This window comes from Mastigoproctus giganteus, chromosome 14 (genome assembly GCF_048544385.1).
Source record: "Mastigoproctus giganteus isolate SK-2022 chromosome 14, ASM4854438v1, whole genome shotgun sequence".
NCBI classification, from domain to species: Eukaryota; Metazoa; Arthropoda; class Arachnida; order Uropygi; family Thelyphonidae; genus Mastigoproctus; species Mastigoproctus giganteus.
The window spans coordinates 59389257-59411962 of NC_143588.1; the positions used below are offsets into that span (position 1 = coordinate 59389257).

Sequence of the window (22706 nt, forward strand, 5' to 3'; positions counted from 1 at the left end):
TTTAATAAATGAGCATCATGATACAAATCCTTTATCAGGTTCTTGTTCACACACAATTTGCAAAACTCAAACAGGAATTTATTTTTTACAAAATAAAAATGGATTTAATGCGTATTAACTGAATTTTGTAATAAACAAATGTTAGAAAAGGGTGAATTAACAGAGGAACAATATGCAATATAAACAAAGTCTGCATTAATGGGATTCGAAACTTTGCAAGCACAGACTATAATCTGGATTAGTGTGATGTGGAATGCAGTGAACTACAGTCGGGCTTGGTTATAACAAGCACGGAGGTAATGAGCAAAAAGCCATAATGATTTTAATTTACGCATATTCCCATACAATCGCTCACTGTTATAATGAGCAAACCACACAGATATACCGTACAGATTTTGGTAACTATATAAACATTCTTAATTGCTCAGGTAGTCGAAAAAAACCTAATTCCTGGAATAGACAAAAATGAAAAGTGTGATTTAGCTTTTATGACCACTTGCATTGGATTAGCAGCCGGTGTATGACCTTGTCCTTTTGGAGACAGCACTATACAATAGTGCTTTGGTGTTCCACTTGTCACGTTACCCTATTTACAGATTGTCTTGTATTCACTGAACCATAAATTTATTTCAGGACTTCTAAGAACTTAGTATGCAGATCACTTTACTGTCATTTTAAAGTAAAATCAGTTAGAAACGAACCCTTCCATTGGAAACATGTCTACTAACAAGAGAAAGTCTCTCTCGATTTACGAAAAAGTTGAAATTATTTGTGAGTTAGAACGTGGTGCAAAAAATGTCGAAATGTGTAAAAGGTCTTCTTTGTTCTCTTCAACAGTATCGACATTGTGGAAGAATAAACATATTTACATATCGGCACTAGAAAAGAACATAACATAAAAAAATTTAAAAAATAAAAAATGCGCATAAAACTACACACGAAAGATATTTTATGTGAAAACACCTTTGATGAAAATTAGAACCATTTTAAAATCAAACAGCTAGAACCAAAGTCTTGTACAATGTAACATTTTATGCTCACGCAAACTGCTTACTCTACCAAACCAACGTTAGTGACAGTGTCATACTTCAGTCCAAAATATTTAGTATGAACAATGTAATGTTTTATGCACATGCCCGCTGCTTACTCTACCGAATCAATGTTTTCAAAAGGTTAGCGAATTCCAAGTCAATAGCCTAATTATCCATTTCATTGTAGTTAGTTGTTGAATAGTATGATTGCAACAATACAAGTATTTGTATTGTTGCAATCTGTATTTTCATTACATTCCATTGTTAGGTGCCACTATAGATGTTTTCACATAAATAATTTCCTGAGGTGAAAGGGACTGAATGCTATACTGCTATAGCCATTTTGTTCAATGACGCCGAAGTCAAATGCAGTGTTGTCGAGAATATCGAGCAAGCCAACCTAACAAAATAAAGATGGAAGTAGCAATGAGTGTGCAAGAATGACAAAGACTATCGAGATTGCCTAAAAGACAAATAGAAAATCAAGTGTTAGATTTAGCAGTGCCTTCAACCAGCAATGCTGCTCCATCTAACAATGATGTACCTGAGGTGAGTATTAATTACATACAATGGAACATTTCTCCAATTGTGGAGCAGATGAGTTTAAATGATCAAGCTCCTTTTCTTCACACCGACTACTATTTACAGAAAAACATGCATCAAGAGTTTGAAAGGATATTTATGGTTCGAATGACACAAAGAAACCAGCTGCTAAAGATGTACCATTGATATGTATGTATGTATGTATTTCTGTAGGGCACACCTGGAATGTTAGTTCATTTCCACCTTGTTTCACTGTTAAGATACAGGGGTGGAGTCGGTCAGTGTGGTTGCATTTTTACTGTGCTCCATGTTCAACACAGTTTTTGATCGGATCTAGGTCACCAATAGTGTTGAAAGTTTGCCTGTCGTGAGGATGTAATACACCCTTCATACAGTGTTAATCTCCATCCTCTAGGACAGGTACAACAGGTAAAATCTTTAATAATTGTTTTCAAAAATTCTGTTAATAAATGACTATATTCATAGTCAGATTGCTCAAGCTAAATCGTCAAGGTCGCGAGCCTCGTAAGGAGAAGGCATGGAAGTAACCGCCTGCAGATTAATCTTTTTTTTGAAGCTTCTCCACTGCCTTCACCTAAATAAGGAACTTGAAATAGTATGGGAAAGACAGCTGCAGTACGTTCCTACTGTAAAACGAACCATATCTGGATTAACATGCCAAGCAAATGCATGTGGTTCAACTAACCCTACTCAAACTCATTTACCCACTATGAGGTATATTAACTTCACAGCTAGAACTGAACTGCCCACTGCGTGACAATGAGGCAAGCAGCGTGCTACCTTGCCTTGCTGGACTGATTTCAAGGAAAAAGACAGCGACTGCTGTACAGCAGAGCCAGAAATAGCTTAATCCCAATTCTTGTGGACTGCTCCTAGTGTTAACGAAAACTCTAACAGCTAATTGGACAAAGTTAAAGTCAGGTGTTTCTTCCAGGTGTGGTTTACTTTTGGTAACAGGAAAACTGTGTTAACCTGCGTAATGATGTCTGATGATTATTCTTTATCGGACATGCCTGGAGATCTAACATTAGCTCCAGATTTTCTAAATATTGGGTCGAAAGGACCTATAGACAAATTTATGGATATGCTAGGGAAGGAATTACCCCAACTGGGATCACCTGAGGGTGCATGATTCTCAATCGGAAAATAACCCAAGGCATTTGAAATGTATGCTTAATTTAGATTACTTAAGTGCCTGGAAAAATAATTTTCTAGATATTTTTAAGTCATGATCCACCGTTACCCCCCCGTGATGCTGGTGGAAGCTGGTAAAATCTGGAACAATTGGTGATTGATCATCATTGATAATGAGAGGCTAAAAACAAATTTGGATTTAAGAGAGTTTTGTCTACATCCACCCCTGTGACCACTTATACTAAGGTGGCTGCAGCGAGCGCAGGCATAAAGACTGGTGCTGCACTGATTCCCTCGGGAACTCAGTCAAAGCATGTAGTATTGATTAAAGCTAGTGAAAAGTGTGAATTAAAAACGAGTGAAGAAGTTAAACAGGTGATTGCAATGAATTTTAAATCCAAACTTAAACAGATTAACATAAAATCTATCACAAAAGTTAAAGAAAGAGCATTGTAACTGAAACTGCCACCAATGAAGACACTAATAAATCGGGGAACACAAATTAATTGTAGACTTGCTCTGAAAACTAAACCTGACTGTGATATTCTATGACATACAGAAAGATATGTCAGACCAAGAATTCTTGGAGGACCTGTATGTCAAAAACTTCGGTGAGCACAATGTTAGTGAAGATTTCAAAAAGGTGTTAAGGTGAGGTTTAAGATTAATGCTAAAAACAAAAAACACTGGATAATTGAAGTTCTTGCCTATATCCAGATTTTCTAAATACTGGGTCAATTTTATTATCGCTTCACGTTGTTTTAAATGTTTGGCTTATGGTCATTCGGCTAGATATTGTAGACAGCAGGACTACACATGTGGGCATTGCGTACTGCAAAGTCATCAGTTGGAGCCTTGTCCCACTCCTGAATCTCCCATTACATGCCCAAACTGCAAAATAAAAAAGAAGAAACCAGATCACCCATATTGTGACTTGAAGTGTCCTGAGTTCTTGCATGCTCGGGAGGTCACCAAATCTCGCACAAATTACATTCAGTAAGATAAAAAATGTACATCATGGTCAGAGATTAAAAATACTGCAGTTAAACTGCCAACATTCTGCATCTGCAATGAGTGATATCTCCAAAATAATTATGAATCATAAAATTGACATACTAGGAATTTAGGAAATGCTGTGGCAAGGGCGTGGGCAGCTCTTGTTACAGCAGATCACAATCACAGGTAAATGGTCTTTGCTCCAAGCATGCTTGGAAGGCTTGGACAAATATTCTTCACCTCAATCTACATGCAGTGCTCACAGCATTTTCAACAAATTGAGCCATATTTAAACTTCCTTGAGGTCGCTTTAATTAGGTTATCAAGCAAAAAGATAGTTATTATGACCAACACAAATGCTTCTTCCACCATGTGGAACAGCCCCATAACGAAGGCGAATTACTGGAGGAATTCATAATAATTAACGGACTGATTGTCTGGAACTCCCCTGGGAACCTGCCCACTTACTCATCCCCTTCTGGTCATTACATAGATGTCACTCATATTAAGATGCTGATGTTGTTTGTTATTTAGGAGCATTAGCAACTAAGGCCATATTGCTCCGGGATATGCGGTGGTCATTTCCTGACCTTTTCGCATCCTCCGTATTTGGTGGTGATGGGCTCAAACCCCGGTCTAATCAAGAAGCGTGTGCTACGCACTGCTGCTCCTTCCCACCTGGCTATGGAGGCACCTACTCAGATTAAGAACCTGAGGGGAACACAGATTCAAACCGAGGAAAGACAGTTGTAGAATAGATGTACGGAATTAGCCTTTAGCCAGCAGATAGTTGATTGGTGGAATACACTTCCATCTTTTGTTGTGGAAGTTGATAGCCTAAATAAATTTAAGGCTGAGCTGGACAGGCATTCGGAATGAATGGAGGGGTGAAATGGGAGGGTTTTTTTTTTTTTGGCTGAGCATAAGCTTGCTTTCTTGCATCGTATGCCTCTACTAATGCTAATGCTAAAAGTTCAAAGTATTGCAAGTAATTCACACCTGTCCAGTTTTCCCTCAGTCCATAAAGGTATTCCTTAATGTGGCTCTTTTGCCCTCCTTTACTGATAAGATTCATAAGCGTCTACATCTAAATATTTTGGACCCAGTGCCTAATGTATGGTGAGTCACTACTTCTTCATCAAGCAAAAGCACATGGAAGGCATGACGACTATCACTAATAAAAAATAATATCTGCAGCTGTAATAATAAATAATATTAATTCATTTTTCCATTTTTAATCTCACAGTTCAAATGTCAATCTAAAATGGTACAGAGCTTACAATGTGATATCACATATCCATTTAAATTATGTTGGATAATGCCAAGTACTATTATATATAAATTTTTTTTTTTTTTTAATTTGACTGAATCTGACTCAGCAGAATACACAGTTCCAAAAAAAGACAACAAACGCAGTTTCAAATCATACTAATTTTGATCCCACTGTTTTTTTAAAGTTGTGATGCTGTAACAGAAAGAAGATTTGTTTGTTATTTGATTTTTAGGAGCATTAGCAACTAAGGCCATATTGCTCCAGGGATATGCGGTGGTCATTCCCTGACCTTTCCATATCCTCTGTATTTGGTGGTCACGGGCTCGAACCACGGTCTAATCAAGAAGCGTGTGCTACGCACTGCTGCTCCTGCCCACCTGGCTACGGAGGTGCCACAGAAAGAAGGAAGACACCTGTATCAAATTATGGATTTGCTGAAATTAGAGAGTCGTTCAGTCATCAAGTTCCTCACCAAAGAAAATGGGCCAAAGGCCATTCATGAAAGGATGGTGGCTGTCTATGAAAACTTTCTGGGGGAGGTGCATAAAATTATCTTGTTGTAACAGACTTTCATTATAATGAATATATAGAAAAGTAACAATTTCAGCTTTACCTGACTTAATACTGATTTTTAAATCCATAACATACATACTACAAAAGTTACTTTGTTCATTGATTTTATTTTTTTTTGACACATCAGCAGCAGCTCAGACCACAATGAAGTTCAAAAGTAAAAATATCTATACAGAGATTATAAGAAATATGATGCCATATAAATTTTAATTCAAACAGCATGTTTGAAATACTTCAGAAACTGAAACATTTAAAAATACATTCAGAAATATAGCTTACTGTAAATTTTCATGCAGTTTCATTTTAATGGTTTTTTTTTTTTTTTTTCTGTATTAATATGAAAATTCAACTTTAGTCCAACTGAAAATATGAGAGTTCAGATTGAATAAGAATGCAAATTTTAATGCTTTTGGCCAAATGAGTGGTCTGATTATTTTCAAATGTGAAACTTCTTTGGTGAAAGAAGCCCAATTTCTTTCATTTCTCATTCCTGTATTGACAATACCTATAGGAGGAGAAAAACACCTTTTTTTAGCTTTAGCATTAATAGAGCCATATGATGCAAGAAAGAAAGTTTATACAGCATCAGCCAAAAAAAAAAAAAAAAAAAAAAAATCCCATTTCACCCATCCATTCGCTGTAAAAGTTTGTCCCAGCAATCAACCACTCACTGACTAGAGGCAAATTTATGCACTCTATTCTATAACTGTCTTTCCTCAAGCTGAATTTATGCCCCCTCATGTGAGTAATCTGAACAAGAGGAAGAATCCCATCAGCATTGAGATTGCTCAAACCATTCAAGGCCTTATACACCTCAATCAGATCACCTCGGAAGTGCCTACTCTCCAGACACAGCAATTTGCAGAACTTAAGCCTTTCTTGGTAAGAGCAACCCTTGTTCTCCCTCTCTGTACTCATTCCAGCAGCTCTACATTCTTCATAAAATGAGGCCTCCAGACCTGTACGCAGTACTCAAGGTGTGGACTGACCATTGCCTTATACAAAGGAATAATCATCTCCTTATCCCTGCTAGCAAAATTCCTGTATATCACTGACAAGACCTCATGAGCTGCTCAGCTGTGTGTCTGCACTGAAGAACTTTTTAGGAATTAAAAATAGATATTACATTTTAATTATGTTTTATGAAGCAAACCTTATTTCATAATCAAAAATATTTTAAAAAATACAACTTTTATTATATGCTTATAAAACACCATTTTTGTTCAGTATTCAGTTTTGTTCAAATATGATAACAAAAACTAGGAACTTCAGTACTACTTCCCATTGAAAACATAATATTTAATTGCACATACAATATGGGGTTGTGCTTGACACAGCATTCCATCAGACACAATTCATGAAATCAAACTTCACTTATTTCTAATCATTAATGATTTTTCACATGCAGTTTTCCTAGTCACAAATCAATGCATTTTCTACGTGAGTGGATTGAAAATACTTCATTGCATAGAATTTTATTTTTCCTCGGAACTATTTCATTCAAAGAAGACAAAGAACTAAAAATTTAGGGAACACCTCATGTAGAACCTGGAAATATTTTGTTATAGTGAAATTTTTGTTAAAATTAAATTTTACAGTATATTATTTTGCATTCTATAGTTTTTATATAGATATTTAGAATGCTTACCCAGACTGTGTGTATTCTTGCATTATATATGCCACTCTTTGTACCAACTGACCTGTTGGAATTGGTTCTCCATACATCATATAATACTGTTGGGCTAATTTTCGAGCTCTTCTAACTAATAACCTAAAAATAAATTTTTCCAAGATAGTCATTTAAAAAAATGTAAAATGACATATGAGAAAGAAAATATTTGTTATTAAAAATAATTTTTATATGGAATTTGAGGCAGTGGAATACAAGGATGCACTCAAAAACTAGAAATACAAAAATTCATACCTAAGCATACCCTTTCGAAAAGATTCAAAAACATAACAAAATTTTCTCAAGATGAATGATAGAGAATAACTCAATCCTGCCTCCTTCGTTCAGCATAATCACATCCCATTACAGTTCTAGCAGTATGTACAGATCAAATTCCATATACTCAACTTTGGACTTAAGTAAATTTTTTTTTTTAAGAATTGTAAAATTTAAAACAGTAAAAAAAAATAATAATAAATAAATAAGCAATCACGGCACACAAAAACTGCACAAGTGAGACAAGGAGTAACAAATTTAAAAAGTAGGAATGAAGAGAAGATTCTGAAATTTTATTTTTTTTTTTTTATATGACTGAAGAGTTCCGTTAAGGAAACACACACATTTCACCATAATAACATAAAAACTCACAGAATTCCAGCTATCAGTATTATCACAAATGCAATAAGATAGAGTTTACCACCTGTTTTTAATAGCAGTGAAGGGATTGGCACCAATAAGTCAATTATAATAACCAAGGCTATGAAATACACATCAGTTTTTACCGTAAAATAACATGCATTTTTTCTTACTTTTATGTTTTCTTTTCTTATGTGCCACTCCGGCCATTTCACCACTGTCCCCAGATAAAGTTTTTAATTGAACTAATTAATTGAAAAATATACTATTTTTTTTCATTCTTCCCTGATATTTGGCATATCAGGGACATAGCAGCAGTATTTTGTTAAACACAATTTTTTCTATACAAAACTATGCTGCGTATCCTTCATAATTCCATCTCTATCTAAATGATCCTGAATTCCACCACTGATCATTGCCTCCATGATTTTCCCTACTACTGAAGAGTTCAATACAATAAGATTCCTCTGATTGAAAAATTAGGCATCAAAAACAAAAAAATAATGATAAAAACAAGTTTGAAAATGGGATAATTACTGACAACTGAGCTTTTATTGCCCTGACAATTATGAGTGGGGGAGTGGGGATTCAAAAAAGATTTGTATCCACTCAAAAGTAGTAGTGACAGAAAGATGAAATTTTTTGTTTGAAACTTTGAAATCTCTATAGCAATCCCAAATTTTGGTCTCAATCTGACAATTCATTTTTTTTTTTTTTTTTTTTTTAATTTTGCCATGTTGAATGAAGTGTCACAATGGATAAAGTAGAATTCTTATCAGTGATTGTGATTCGGCTCCTCTTTCTGCAAGGGAAAACACCCAAAAAATCCATGAAGAAATGGATTTTTCTTCATGGATTTTTTGGAGAAGGCTGCCTAGATTACAGTGTTATTGCATATTGGTATAAACAATCCAAACGTGGAAGAAGAGAGAACCCTAGTGCATGATGATGAATCTCAGGATGGCCAGCAACTGCAACAACAGTAAGTAGAGTGTGTTGCAAAAATTGAAGCATTAATCCTGGAAGATCACTGTATTGGCATCAAAGAACTAGCTGCAAAGCTTCAAATTAGTGTATGGGTCTATGAAGAACATTATCCATCAATAATTGCATATGAGTATCTGCTAGGTGGGTTCCCATACTTGACCCCTTATCAGAAGAAGAAGAAAAGGGCACAATATGCACATGAAATGTTGATGTGCCAGGAAAAGCAAGAGGAGTTTTTTCATGGCTAGTCGCCAGGGATGAAACTTGGATCCATCACAATCCCAAAACTAAACAAATGTAAAAACAATGGAAACATGCAGAATCATCACCCCCCCCCCCCAAAAAGGAAAAGGTGCAATCAAGTGCTGGCAAGGCGATGCTGTCAGTTTTTGGGATCAACATGGTGATACTAACGGATTACCTTTAAATGGGCTGTACTGTGATAGTGAAGTATTATTCCAACCTCCTCATAAAGCTACGTGCTGCTATAAAAGAAAAAAGACAGAGAAAGCTGTCAAAAGGTATACACATGCTGCAGTGAGGTGTAAACACAAATGTGGGTTTGAAATATTGCTGCATCCTGCTTATTCCCTGCACCCTTGGATTTCTTTCTCTTTCCTGCTCTGAAGTCCTTTTCTCATTGAAAAGAACTTTGCTCTTGATGATGAAGTGATTTCTGAAAGTAAGTTATAGTTTGAAGGACAGTCAGAGGACTTCTACAAAGTTGGCCTACAGAAGTGTATTGAGAGGTGGCAAAAACGTGTCATTCTGTTTGGTGACTATGTTGAAAAAGTGTAATACATGGTGTTTATTTCAACCTTCTATCACAACTACTCCTGGGTGAACATAAATCTTTTTTGACCCCACATATATGAAAATGGGAATGTAGCACGTATTTCCACTATGCACCATTTTTTCGGAACGTAATAGCAGGAGTCACTGTATTTTATCTTTTCTTAATAGATTGCAATACTTATTCTATGTAACTTTTTAATTATTAATAAAAAAATTAAATATTTAAAATATGCTGTTTTCAAATGTTATTAAAAAAAGAAAAAAATGATCACAGTCATTATAGCCAATTGTATTTTCCAGTGCATAAAACCATTAAGAGCATGAAATTTCAAAATAACACATGCACATATATTTCTGCTTATACAGTGAAACTTCCCTTTAACGGACAGCCATGGGGAACGAAAATGTGTCCGTTAGAGAGAAGTGTCCGCTAACAAGAAGTCTGAGGGAGAAAAAAAAAAAAAAGAAAGGAAAATCGTTAAAACGTTTAATGCAAAATTAAATTAAATTATATACAGATTTTGAAAAATATTTTTGTAAATAATATACATACAATTGTGCTATGCATATTATGACTTTATCTTAAGAAAAATGCATACAGTAATCACTTATTTTCTTCAGCACCTTCTTCCGGCTGATAATTTTATTTTCAACATTTGTTTGAAGTGAAGAAACCATCGAAAGTCCTCCGGTATCTTCTTCAGCAGCGAAAAACATTTTTAAACGATTGATTTGTATGAGCGCTTCTTCTATTTTCATCGGTGGTTCGTCGTTAATATGTTCTTCAACAGAATGACCTCCTTCCATTTCTTCATCCCCATGAGGAACTTCTTGAAAAATATCGATGATAATGTCGTTGATATCTAGAGCACCATCTTCTGTAGTGAGGTTTGAGTCTATATCTTTGTAGCCAGGGTAACTTGCAGCGGAAGTATCATACATTATCAATAGATGTTGAAGTTCTTGTTCTTCTTGGTGCTCCACATTGCTGTTCACAACTTCAATTTTTGCGTTTGAGAAGCCAGACTTTACAAAACAGTTCACGACAGTTTGTTTTCTAATTGCATTTACTGAAGAGGAAATCCATTGAATCACATCTAGGATGCTGATTTTCTTTGCAAGGTCACTCGCACATATTACATCATTCATGTTTGCAATGAGCTGTCTTAAAACACGTTTTTTGTAGTGAAGTTTTAAATTTTTTTATTATCCCTTGATCCAAGGGCTGACACTCTGCAGTTGTGTTTGGTGGCAGAAAAACGATTTGAATGTTGGACAATTCAATGTGCGGGTGAGATCCAGCATTATCCATGAAAAGAATAATTTTTCTGTTTTGACGAATCATGTTTTGGTTAAAGTGACTTATCCATTCGCTCATGATATCTCGTGTCATCCACGCTTTTTTATTAGATTTCCAGTCAACATCCAAAAGATTCAACTTTATGCCCTTGAAACAATGAGGATTTTGTGGTTTTCCTATAACAAGAGGTTGTTCAAAGTCTCCCAGCATATTTGTACACAATAGTACAGTCAAGTGTTCCTTAGAAATTTTCCCGCCCTGGCACTTTTCGTTTTTTAGACTCATTGTGTTTTCAGGAAGAGCTTTAAAAAAACAACCCTGTTTCGTCACAGTTGTAAATATCCTTAGCTTCAAAATCACGACATAAATCTTCCAATTTGACGGTCCACTCTGTTACAACCCCAGTATCAACAGATCCACCTTCACCACTTATGGTTTTCCAAGAAATTTTATGCCGAGTTTTGAACTTGTCTAGCCATCCCACAGAAGCTTTGAACTCATTTACTCCCATAGATTTCGCAATCTCAAAAGCTTTTTCCCTAATAATAGGCCCATTAATGGGAATTTTTTTAGCACGTGCACGACAAATTTGAAGTCCAACAGTTTTCGGGAATGATTTTTGAACCTGATCATTTCCGTGTTGCCAAAATTGTTTGAGCAGTTCATTTTTTTTTCTTTAGGATGTCACTTACCTGCGTCTTCCCGATTTTGAATTTTGCAGCCAGATTGCGAACACTATTTTTTTGCCGATCATACGCATTAATGAGTTCGACTTTATCTTTTAAAGTTAAATGTTTACGCAAAGACATTGTGCACTTCACACGACACTGAACAAAACTGAAAACTGAAACTGAAAAGACGAAAGGCCGACCATACCCCCCCCCTGCACACACCGAATTCATCAGAAGTTTTACACGTGCCTTAAAATTCTTGAAAAAGGGTTTAGAACCACGACGTAAACCTTGATAAAATTCAGAGAATCGGAAATAGAAAATAAACACACGATTGAGGCAATATGTGGAAGAAAAGTTCCTAGAAAAAGGGCCTTGAGCTCTCCCGCAGTCCATTATGGGGAGATCAAATTAAGTGCTAATCTAAACGAAACAGTGCAGATTGCCTGTCCGCGTCCGTTACAGAGAATATCCGCTAGACAGAAGCTGCAAACATGTTAAAACCAATGGAGGTGAGTTGGGGAATTTGAAAATGTCCGTTGTAGAGAGATGTCCGTTAACAAGAGGTGTCCGTTAGGAGAAGTTTCACTGTATATTATTTATATAGTAATATATAAGCAGTTATTATATTTATAACATAAAACATATAAACATAATCCTAATAGTTGCTTCCACTGTTCAGCACAGAAAATCATTAACAGCACAAATATTCAAAATTATACACTTGCATATACTTCTGCTTATATATCATGCTGTTGTTGTTATTTGGTTTTTAGGAGTATTAGCAATTAAGGCCATATTGCTCCAGGGATATGCAGTGGTCACAGGCTCGAACCCCAGTCTAATCAAGAAGCGTGTGCTATGAACTGTTGCTCCTGCCCACCTGGCTACGGAGGTGCCATATATCATGCATGGAAGCAGGAATATGCAGAAACTTTCATTAATTGTGCTGGGGGGGGGGGAACAAAGAAAAGTCAAATCGTAAAATACAAATGTGGTTCTAATAGCCATTTTGCTTTGCAATGCAGAAAACTATTAAAAGCACAACATTTCAAAATTACACATGCAAATTTGGTTGATTCTGCTTAGAATTCTGTTTGGCATGTTGCTAGCAGGGGTCACAGACTCCAATATGTATTCAGCAATATTTCTTAATTCAAAATGTTTTAATATCAAAATATGGAATACTTTTACACAAAAAAATAAATAAAATAAAAATCTAGAGCCTATTATACATTCACTTCATAAAGCTCTACACAAAAATATCACAATACAGGTTGTAAGAGAACAACCCTTCTAAGAGTTGTTGCATGTTTTACAATTAGTTTTCCAGACAGTTACCACACAATTTTCAGAAGGTCCTAAAATGCTCTTCCCAAGATTGAGATAATGTAGTATTTTGAGTTAGGGAGCATAATAGTCGATTACTTTAAACTACAATGGCAACCGGAATATCAAAGTGAGATTTATGAGGTACCGCATGCCTGCAATGCACAAAACATTGCAAAAGGGTTAGGTGGTATCTGTCTAGTGCTTTCACATAATTATTCCCTGAAAATCATAAAATACAATTAATTGGTTCCGCGAAATCGCTCTACTCAAAGTTAATAATCAATACAAAATAGCTTAATTCGTTCCAAGACCTACAACATACCAATCAATATTTTTAAAAATAAATTTTTTATGGCAATTTAATGTACAGCAGTATAAAAGCAAAAGGTAATTATAAATATTTGCAGTACAGTAATCAAAAGTTTATTGAAATTAAAAAATTACAATATATAACTCACTTTATTTCTTTGTAAAATATTTCAAAAGGCTGGTTTCCGCAGACTTTTCTTTCTTCCTTTCATCATAAATTTGCTTATATGGATACACATCTTTTTCAATGTTCCTGCGAACTTGTATACTGCGCTCAATATCTGGTCTGCATCCATGATTAGTTGTTTCAAATTTTCAGCTGCATGAAATATTCCTTCAAGTTCTTTTAATGTCAACTTCTTTTCTTGAACATTGTCTTCCTCGCAAATTTCCACATCGTCATATGCTCGTTGTTCATCAATATTAAGGTCAGAATCATTTAAATGTTCTAAATGTGATTCCAGCAATTCGCGAACATCGCTGTTGTCAATTTCATCAAAGCCTAGATCTCGTCCAATATTTGCTAGTTCATCAATAACAATGTTGGCATGAGTGAAACTACAGAAATCATTTGTGTAATGTGGCAAAATATACTTTCAAACTGCTCTCATATAGCAATATGAGAGCAGTTTGGAAGTATATTTTGCCACATTGGATGTTACTTCAGACCATGACTCATGAATATTGTTTATTGCTTTCCTGATGTTGTAATTTCTCCAAAATTCAACTAAAGAAACTGCATCATCTCAAAGTTGTTCCTTCAATTGCTTGTGCAAATGTTCTGCATAAATAATAGGCCTTAAAAGTAGCGATTATGACTTGATCCATAGGCTGTAAAAGACTTGTCGTATTTGGAGGTAAAAAAATAACTTTCACGTTTTCACACAAATCAGAAAGTGCTGATGGGTGGCCCAGGGCATTGTCTAAAATTAATAAAATTTTGAATGCAAGATTGTTTTCTTTACAGTAGTCCTTAACTTTCGGATAAAAATAGCCAGTGAACCACTCTTCAAATAAAGCTTTCGTGACTCAAGCTTTTCTATTAGAGTGCCAAACAACAGGTAGGCTTGCTTTATTAAAACCTTTACCGAAAGATCTGGGAGTTTCATTTCATTTCATTTCTGGGGATTTTAATTTCAAATCACATTCTGCATTGCCTCCCAATAAAAGTGTTATTCTATCTTTGGAAACTTTATAGCCTGGTTGAGCCTTTTCTTCTTTTGCTAGAAAGGTTTTTTTGGCATTCATTTCCAAAAAAAGGCCTGTTTCATCAACATTATATTTGTTGATCTGTGTAGCCACCGTCATCAACAATTTTCTTCAAAATTTTGGGATATTCCGTGGCTGCATCTTTATCTGCACTTGCCGCTTCTCCAGTCAATGCAACATTATGCAGTTCTGTTCTTTTCTTAAAATGTTCAAACCAGCCTTTACTGGCAGTGAAATCGGCTTCCGTTTCCGCTTCAATCACTTTTTCTTTTGAAGAACTTGCTTGAACATTTTTTTCAGTTACCACTCTGCCCAAGTTTTCTATTGTTGACTTTTCCTTTAACATTGCAAAAATACTCAAGGCTTTTGTTTTTATGGTCATTTTGCAGAGTGGAATTTTTTTTTGATTGCAGTTTTCTATCCAAATAGCTAAAAGATATTCCATCTCAATCATCGTAAAACTTCTATTTCTTGTGGTTTGTGTGTGTGCTGACGATGAAGCAAGCTTACCTTTTTCCTATATACACTGGCTTTACTTAAAATCGTCCGAACCGTTGATTCAGGCATTCCAAGATGTCAAGAAATTTGTATTTTACTCTCACCATCTTCAAATCTTTTTATGACTTAAATGTTTTCATCTAACACTATCACTTCTTTTTTCTTTTTACTAGAGGCAATATCAGATACACTTTTCCTTTTATCCATAGTTAATAATTATGTAATATATAAAAAAAAATTTAATAGAAATTAATGTAATTAATTAGTATGCACAGTAATTAATGTAAACAACGCATAATGGCAGGAGATAACATGGGAGTCTGCACGTTAACACGCAACGCAAGAACAACCGAAAACAACTGATCTGCATGTACATAATAAATGCAGTGCAGCCGGTGTTGTCCTTCAGAGTGTATGTTAGAAAATATTTCAATTGTTGTAATAATACATGTTTGAAATAATTCGTTTCTTTTTATATTCTTATGGTAGAAAAACAAACTAGCTTCCCACACGTATCTTGCATTTGTTTTTGTTTATTTCTCGATAACTCTTCTTGATGGAGAAGGTACGACGCAACACGAAATAAACAGTAACTCCCTTTTGTGAACAGAGCCATGTGCTCACTAAGAAAACAAGCGATGTGTTTCTATAATGTTCTCTAATGTTATGCATACCTTAGCAGTGTATTTACATTCTTAGTTTTGTAGCATCAGCAGGTTCACTTTCTTTAGGCCAAGCCAAAATACTGCACTAATAGAAAATTGGTAGCTAAACCATGCTTTATTAGCATGGTTTAAAAGAAACTGGGTCTATATTTTAGGTAGTTACATAAAGTTTTAGTCATCAAGCATGAAACAACAAAAGCCCCTCCCCCTTTTTTTGTAAGGGACCTGAGATGTTCAGAAAGGCGACGCTGTCCTCAAAGCTAAAATTTGTTTAAACACTATTCCACATATCAGCCACTGAACTTCAGTATGATACATAACATTCCCATATTCAGCAAGTTTAAAAAAAAAAAAAGTCAAACTGGCAATGTTCAAGTCAATGTGAAATTTTTCAAGTTCATTAGCAACACCACAATCTTCATAACATGTTCAGACTGTAGTTTTTAAGCAAAGTGATTGTTGACATTTGGTGCCATAAAGTTCCATGTAAAATTCTGGATTTGTTGGTCCACTTCTTGCATCACTAGGTGGTAGATGACTCTCATCAACCGGTGCAATACCACCACTTTGCTTATTGGAGGCTTGAAGTGGTGGAACCCATGTTTAGTCTCCACAGCTAAGTTCCAGTCAACCCTTCCCCCATCTCTTCCATCATACAGTATGATTGATGTCTTGTGAGGCTACAATGAACACCATGGCAAGATCCAAACTTCCTTACATTTTGAGGGTACAACTCTAAAACGGTGTTCGAAAAGCCAGCCACTAGTTAGCACACTGGGCCGAACCTGTTGGCAACTCTCTAGGAAGTTTCCAGATCAAATAGTGTATAATCTTGCTGCCTCTACTCTGCCAGATAGTGATTAAAGGGACTCCAAGCAGTGTGTATGTGGGTGGCATTCTCAAGGACACTTTATGTCAAGGATCTGGGTATATTCTTACTGTGTCTAAGCCATATCCAAAAATTTCATTACTTCATACAGCATGTCCCACCCCCTTTTCTTACTATTGAATACATTATGAATTATCAAACTAATAGAGCACTTATCAGAAAAAAGATCTAAACCTCCCAAACACTTCCTAGTTCAGTTCATCTCACAAATATACATGGTCTCAGTTCTAATCTTAATGATGTCAATTTCCACTTACAGTCTGCCAAACCCCCCCTGTACCTTTTCTGACAGAATCTCAGTTATTGGCTGATTCAACCAGTGCTCATCTCAGCTGTCTGAATTATTCACTGTATGATTACTTTTGCCTCAAAGGTGGATATGCATATGTCCGTTCCGATGTCCCCTGTCAGAGACTTGGTAATTTGGAATCTCCTCTTTTTGATTTTCTCTGGCTTAAAATCTCTCTACCTCACTGCGTAAAATTCATCTGTTCTCTCTACTGTTCTCTCAACTCCATTAATCACTTGTAGCTCTTTGACTTCCTCTCTTTGCAACTCAACTTTCTCCAGTCCAACTTTCCTAACAGTAAGGTAATTTTCCTTGTTGATTTTAATGTTCACAACACCCAGTTGGCTTCCGTTTTCTAGTCACACAGACCCAGCTGGTCAAGATCAAGATACTGAGGCTTTTGCTATTATTAATAACATTGCACAGATTATTCATTTACCTACCTGAATACCGGACAATCCTGACCATGACAATCCTACCGGACATCCTAACAGCCAACATGCTTGATCTCTTTCTCACAAACAACCCTTCTAAGCACACTTCAGTTTCATTTTATGCCTACACCAAAGCTGGCAACAACTGTAAAGCAGTTAATAATCAGTCCAAACTAGATTTTGAACAGGCTTAACAGTTGAAAACTTGCTTCTTGATCTAATGGTAACCGAGCATTCTGGTCTCTTGACAAAGCTACTGGCCGCAACTTTTGCCCATCTCTGCTCCCACCTCTGTGAAAACCAGATGGTTCTATTGTCACTTCAGACAAGGATAAAGCTGACCTGCTAGCATCCCATTTTTCTTCCAACTTATGTATTAATGATCTTGGTAAAACACCTCCCACCATTCCCAACAAGCTCCAATCAATGCCTCCTGTGGTCTTCCGTCAAAAGGATGTCAGATGGATTTTGACAAATCTGGATGCTAGAAAGCATCCAGGTCCTTTCTAGCATCCAGGCCATGATGATATTTCTCCACTTGTTCTCAAAACCTGTGCTCCTGAACTTATTCCTGTTCTTTGCCACCTTTTTCACTTTCTTATTCCAAAGGTATTTTTTCTTCTGCTGAAATTTGCTCATAGCCAGCCAGTTCCTAAAAAGGGTGACAAATCCCTCCCATCAAATTATCGTCCCATTGCAATTACTTCTACTCTTTCTAAAGTAATGGAGAAATAATTTAACCGCCAACTCAAACTATTTTGCTGTACAAATTGGAGCAGTATGGCATTAAGAACAAGTTACTGCAATGGATAAAGGGATGGTTGAGTGTGAGATAGCAGAGTGGTAATAAACGGACACTGCTTTACGTGGATTAATGTTATTAGCGGAGTCCCCCAGGGTTCGGTGCTGGGCTCGTTGTTTTGTGTATTTATCAACGAAGGTGTATCAGGCTTAAGGTTCAAGTCTGCAGATGATGCAAGGGTTGGCAGGGTTGTTAATGACACTAAAGACAGTATGCTACTGCAACAGGATCTAGAAAAGTTAGGCAGATGGGCTGAGAAGTGGCAAATGAAATTTAACGTTGACAAATGCAAAGTACTGCATATGCAAAGTACTGCATATGGGTAGCAGTAACCCAAGAGAAATGTACCAACTCTGTGGTACTACACTCAGGATAGTGGAGAATGAAAAAGACCTGGGGGTAATTGCGCAATCAGATATGAAATTCTCCGAGCAGTGCAGACAGTCTGCCAGAGCAGGTCATGGAGTTTTATCAATGCAATGATATATAGGAATTTTGCTAGCAGAGACAAGGAGGTGATTATCCCCTTGTATAAGGCAATGGTCAGGCCACACCTTGAGTACTGTATACAGGCCTGGAGGCCTCATTTTAGGAAGGATGTAGAGTTCCTAGAACAAGTACAGAGAAGGGCAACAAGGTTGGTGAGAGGGACAAAGGAGCACGCTTATGAAGAAAAGGCTTAACTTCTACAAGTTGCAGCATCTGGAGACTAGGCACCTACAAGGTGATCTGATTGAGGTGTATAAGGCATTTAATGGTTTGAGCAGGCTCAATGCTGAACGGATACTTCGTTTGCTCAGACTAAGAACCTGAGGGGGACATAGATTCAAATTGAGGAAAGACAGCTGTAGAATGGATAAACAGAAGTCTGCCTTTAACCAATGGGTAGTTGATTCTGGAACAGACTTCCATCTGTTGTTTTGGAAGTTGATAGCCTAAATAAATTTAAGGCTGAACTAGCCAAACATTTGGAGTGACTGAATGGGTGAAATGAGAAGGTTTTTTTTTTTTTTTTTTGGCTGATGCTGTATAAGCTTGCTTTCTTGTCATATGCATCAACTAATGCTATCTATAAACAAGCTTCCATTGTAATGTTTGCCAACTATTTTTGTAATTGGTTATCCAGTTTTCTCTCTGACCACTCACTGAGGGTGATGGTAGATGGCTCTCTGTCTTCTGACTTCTCCACTAATGCTTGTGTCCCCCCAAGGTTCAGTTCTTTCCCCCACTCCTTTCCCCTTGTATATTAATGACCTTCTTCCATTGACCGGAAATCCTATCCATAGTTTTGTTGATGATAGCACATTGCATTCCACTTTCCAGTTTGAGAAACCTTGCCATGCTCAATCGACTTCAACTTCTCAAATAACCATTACCATTTCCTGAAATGCCGATCTTCAATCTTTCTAAAACCCAGTTCTGGCTTATATCTCGCAAAAAGGATTCTTCTGCTCTTATGCTTATCTTTAGAGACACTCCAATTTCTAGGGAAAATGGTATATCTCTTTTGGGGATTACCCTGACTTTTAATCTCTCTTGGCACAAGCACATTAAAAATATTGCTTCCTTTGCATCTAAAAAACTTGGTTTTCTCATTCGCTCTCGGCGTTACTTTTCTTCCAAACAGCTGTTCGCTCTGTACAAATCGCAAATCCGCCCTAGCATGGAATATTGTTCCCACATCTGCGGCAGTGGCCCCAAAACCTCTCTCAGGATTCTAGATTCCATTCAGAAGAGGGCAGTTAGGTTAATTAAAGACATCTGTAACAGATGTCACTCCCATCTCTGTCTCACAGACGTACTGTTTCTGCTGCATGCCTTTTCTACAGATACTTTCATGGGCACTATTCTTCTGAATTGGCTTCTATAATTTCCGCTCTCTCTTTCAAAACAGTCCAAACACGTGCCGCCACCAGCCAACATTCACTTACTGTCCAACTTCAAACTCAAAGAACCAACTTTTCATCTTCCTCGTTTATTCATTCAACTGCTGTTTTCTCGAAAAACCTTCCTTCATACGTTTTTCCTGAAAATTACAGTCTACAGAAGTTCAAGTCTAATGTCAACAAATATTTTCTTTTGTCTTCTCAACCTCCAAGTCATGCATGGTACTAAGTACTATAGGTTCTAAGACTTCTCATGTTTGGGGTTTTCATAAAAAAAAAAAAAAAAAAAACACAATAAAATAATTTTACTCATCAAACCTTTTTTCTTTCCAACTGTGCTTGGAGCTCCATCACTTGTCACTGCCTTAAGTTCTCTCCAGGGTAGATCAAATTCCTTCACAGTTTAACACTCAAAAACAAATCATCTCCTATTTTGCCATGAAAATCTTAAGGCCAGCTAGTTTTTTACCACTTCATAAGGTTCTGTTGTCTTGAATGATAATAACTAAGCAGTATCACTCGTGTCCTTACTCACATTCAGTGCTAAACAACAGCTTTAAAAAAGTCATTATATTCATATCTTAGCTCACCACATCACTGTTAATGAGAGAAATTTACAGTATTAAAAGCAGTTTCTTTTTCCAAACAAATATCTTTTGTTGTTTTGCAAATATTCTCTTATGAATTGTGAAAAAGGTTGGCTTTCTTTAGCCAACAGGTAGATAGTGCAGTAACTTCCCCACGATGCAGAAGAATTATTATCAGATTGATTTAGAATACATACTGTTGTGACTCAAACACCCTACTTAAAGCTGGCATTTTTTTTTTTTTTTTCCCACCAACTTTTGTACTTTTCTATATGCTTTAAATTAATTTTTTTTAGATTTTCTCTGTGATTTACCTAGTAACGTTACATTCTTTGAAAATGGCAATACTTTCATTACAAAATAAACACAAAGCTTTCCCATTTGTAGAAATAAAAAAAAATATTAGTCTGTCCACAATACTAGTTACTGCAATTCTGTTAAACAAATTATAAGCAAATTGTCCAAACTACATGGCATGTGTACAATAATATGTGTCAACTGTTACAAGCAGTCACAGACTTTACGTAAATGAATGCTATATCAAATTGATTTGTTTGTGGGACATTTGCCATGATTTACAATACCCTAGGAATGGTCTTATTTGTAAGTTACTTACTGATACATGAAAGGAGACATGTGAAAAGGTGCCAAGGGCCAAATGCAGGTCACAGGTTGAGCCCCTGGCATAAGCATGTAATAAGCAAACTTACCATATAAAACTGCTATATAATAAAATTAAACTGCTAGCTTGGGGGGAGACAAAGACCAATAGATTGACAGTAGCCACTGGCAGAGGTGAAAGAGATTCTTGCACTGCTTCTATTAGAATGAGCAGAAGCCTGAAAAACAAGATGCATGGTATTTCAGAGACTGCTGGGAGCCATTGTGGTACAAGTAAACACATGGGTTGTGTTAGGGTAGCTAAGAATAGAAACAGGTGCAGGTATACTTGCGTGTACACCAATGCTAGGAGTTTAGTAAATAAATTTGATGAATTTGAGGTATTGCTCAAAACATCGAAGGCAGATATTGTTGGGATATCAGAGACGTGGTGTCACACAGATATAAGGGATGCGGAACTGCAATTTGGGGAGTACAACGTCTACAGAAAGGATAGACAGGATAGGAAGATGGGAGGTGTTATGCTATTAGTTAAGAAACACATAAAAACCAAGGAAGTGAAGCCAGTCGACATCGCTGGACAGTGCAGTGTGGAGTCAGTTTGGTGTGACATAAACATTGGGAGATCAAAATTGAGAGTAGGAGTGTGCTATAGGCCTAATGACTCTGATGAGTATAATAAGGAACTGTACAGGGAAATAGAGTGGGCCAGTAAATCAGAGTGTCTTATAATGGGAGATTTTAATTTCCCAGATATTGACTGGAATTTGGGGGCTGGATACTCACACACTAGCAGGGCTTTTGTGGATTTATTGGATGATTGTTTTCTACATCAGCATGTTCGGGAGGCAACTAGAGGGAGTAATACTCTTGATTTGATTATCAGCAGTGATTCTTCATGCATTAAGAATCTGCAGATAAATGAACCACTAGGTGGCAGTGATCACAGTGTGCTGAAGTGGGATTTACTCAAAGAGGTAACTACCATTAGGGGTAAAGGGAAGGGTTATTGCTTCCGTAAAGGCGACTACGATGGACTGAGACAGTATTTAAATTCTATACAGTGGGACCAACTGATGATGTTACCAACAGCAAATTCAAAATGGGAAGCATTCAAAGAACTTATCTTGGAAGCTACTAGGCTTCACATACCAACTAAGAAATATTGTTCAAGGTTTAGGCCAAAATGGATGTCAGATGAACTAATGAGGCATATGGCAGAGAAGAAAAATGCATGGGATACTTACAAATTAACACATGACACAGAAGCCTATGATAGATACAAGTTGATATGCAACCAAGTTACAAAGGAGGTTAGGCAGGCGAAGGCAGATTACGAGAAACCCTTGGCAAGGGATGCAAAGAAAAACAGCAAAGAGTTCTTTACTTATGTAAACTCTAGAAGGAAAGGGATGAATCAGATTGGTCCACTTGATATTGATGGGTCAAGTGTTGATGATCCTGCTCAGGTGGCTAACAAACTAAATGAATATTTTGCATCGACATTCACACATGAGGAGTTATTCAGCGAGGGGAATGCCAGAGGTGTATTCAAC

General features: G+C 36.5%; 1 protein-coding gene across 1 annotated transcript in view; it reads right to left on the bottom strand.

Annotated features, from left to right (window-relative positions):
- The window catches only part of Prosalpha2 (proteasome alpha2 subunit), a 69451-nt gene that overhangs the window by 15874 nt on the left and 30871 nt on the right, over positions 1-22706 (bottom strand). The window contains exon 4 of the mRNA XM_090389032.1: positions 7220-7342. Coding sequence (XP_090245158.1) covers positions 7220-7342 — 123 coding nt within the window. The remainder of the gene's footprint in view (positions 1-7219; positions 7343-22706) is intronic.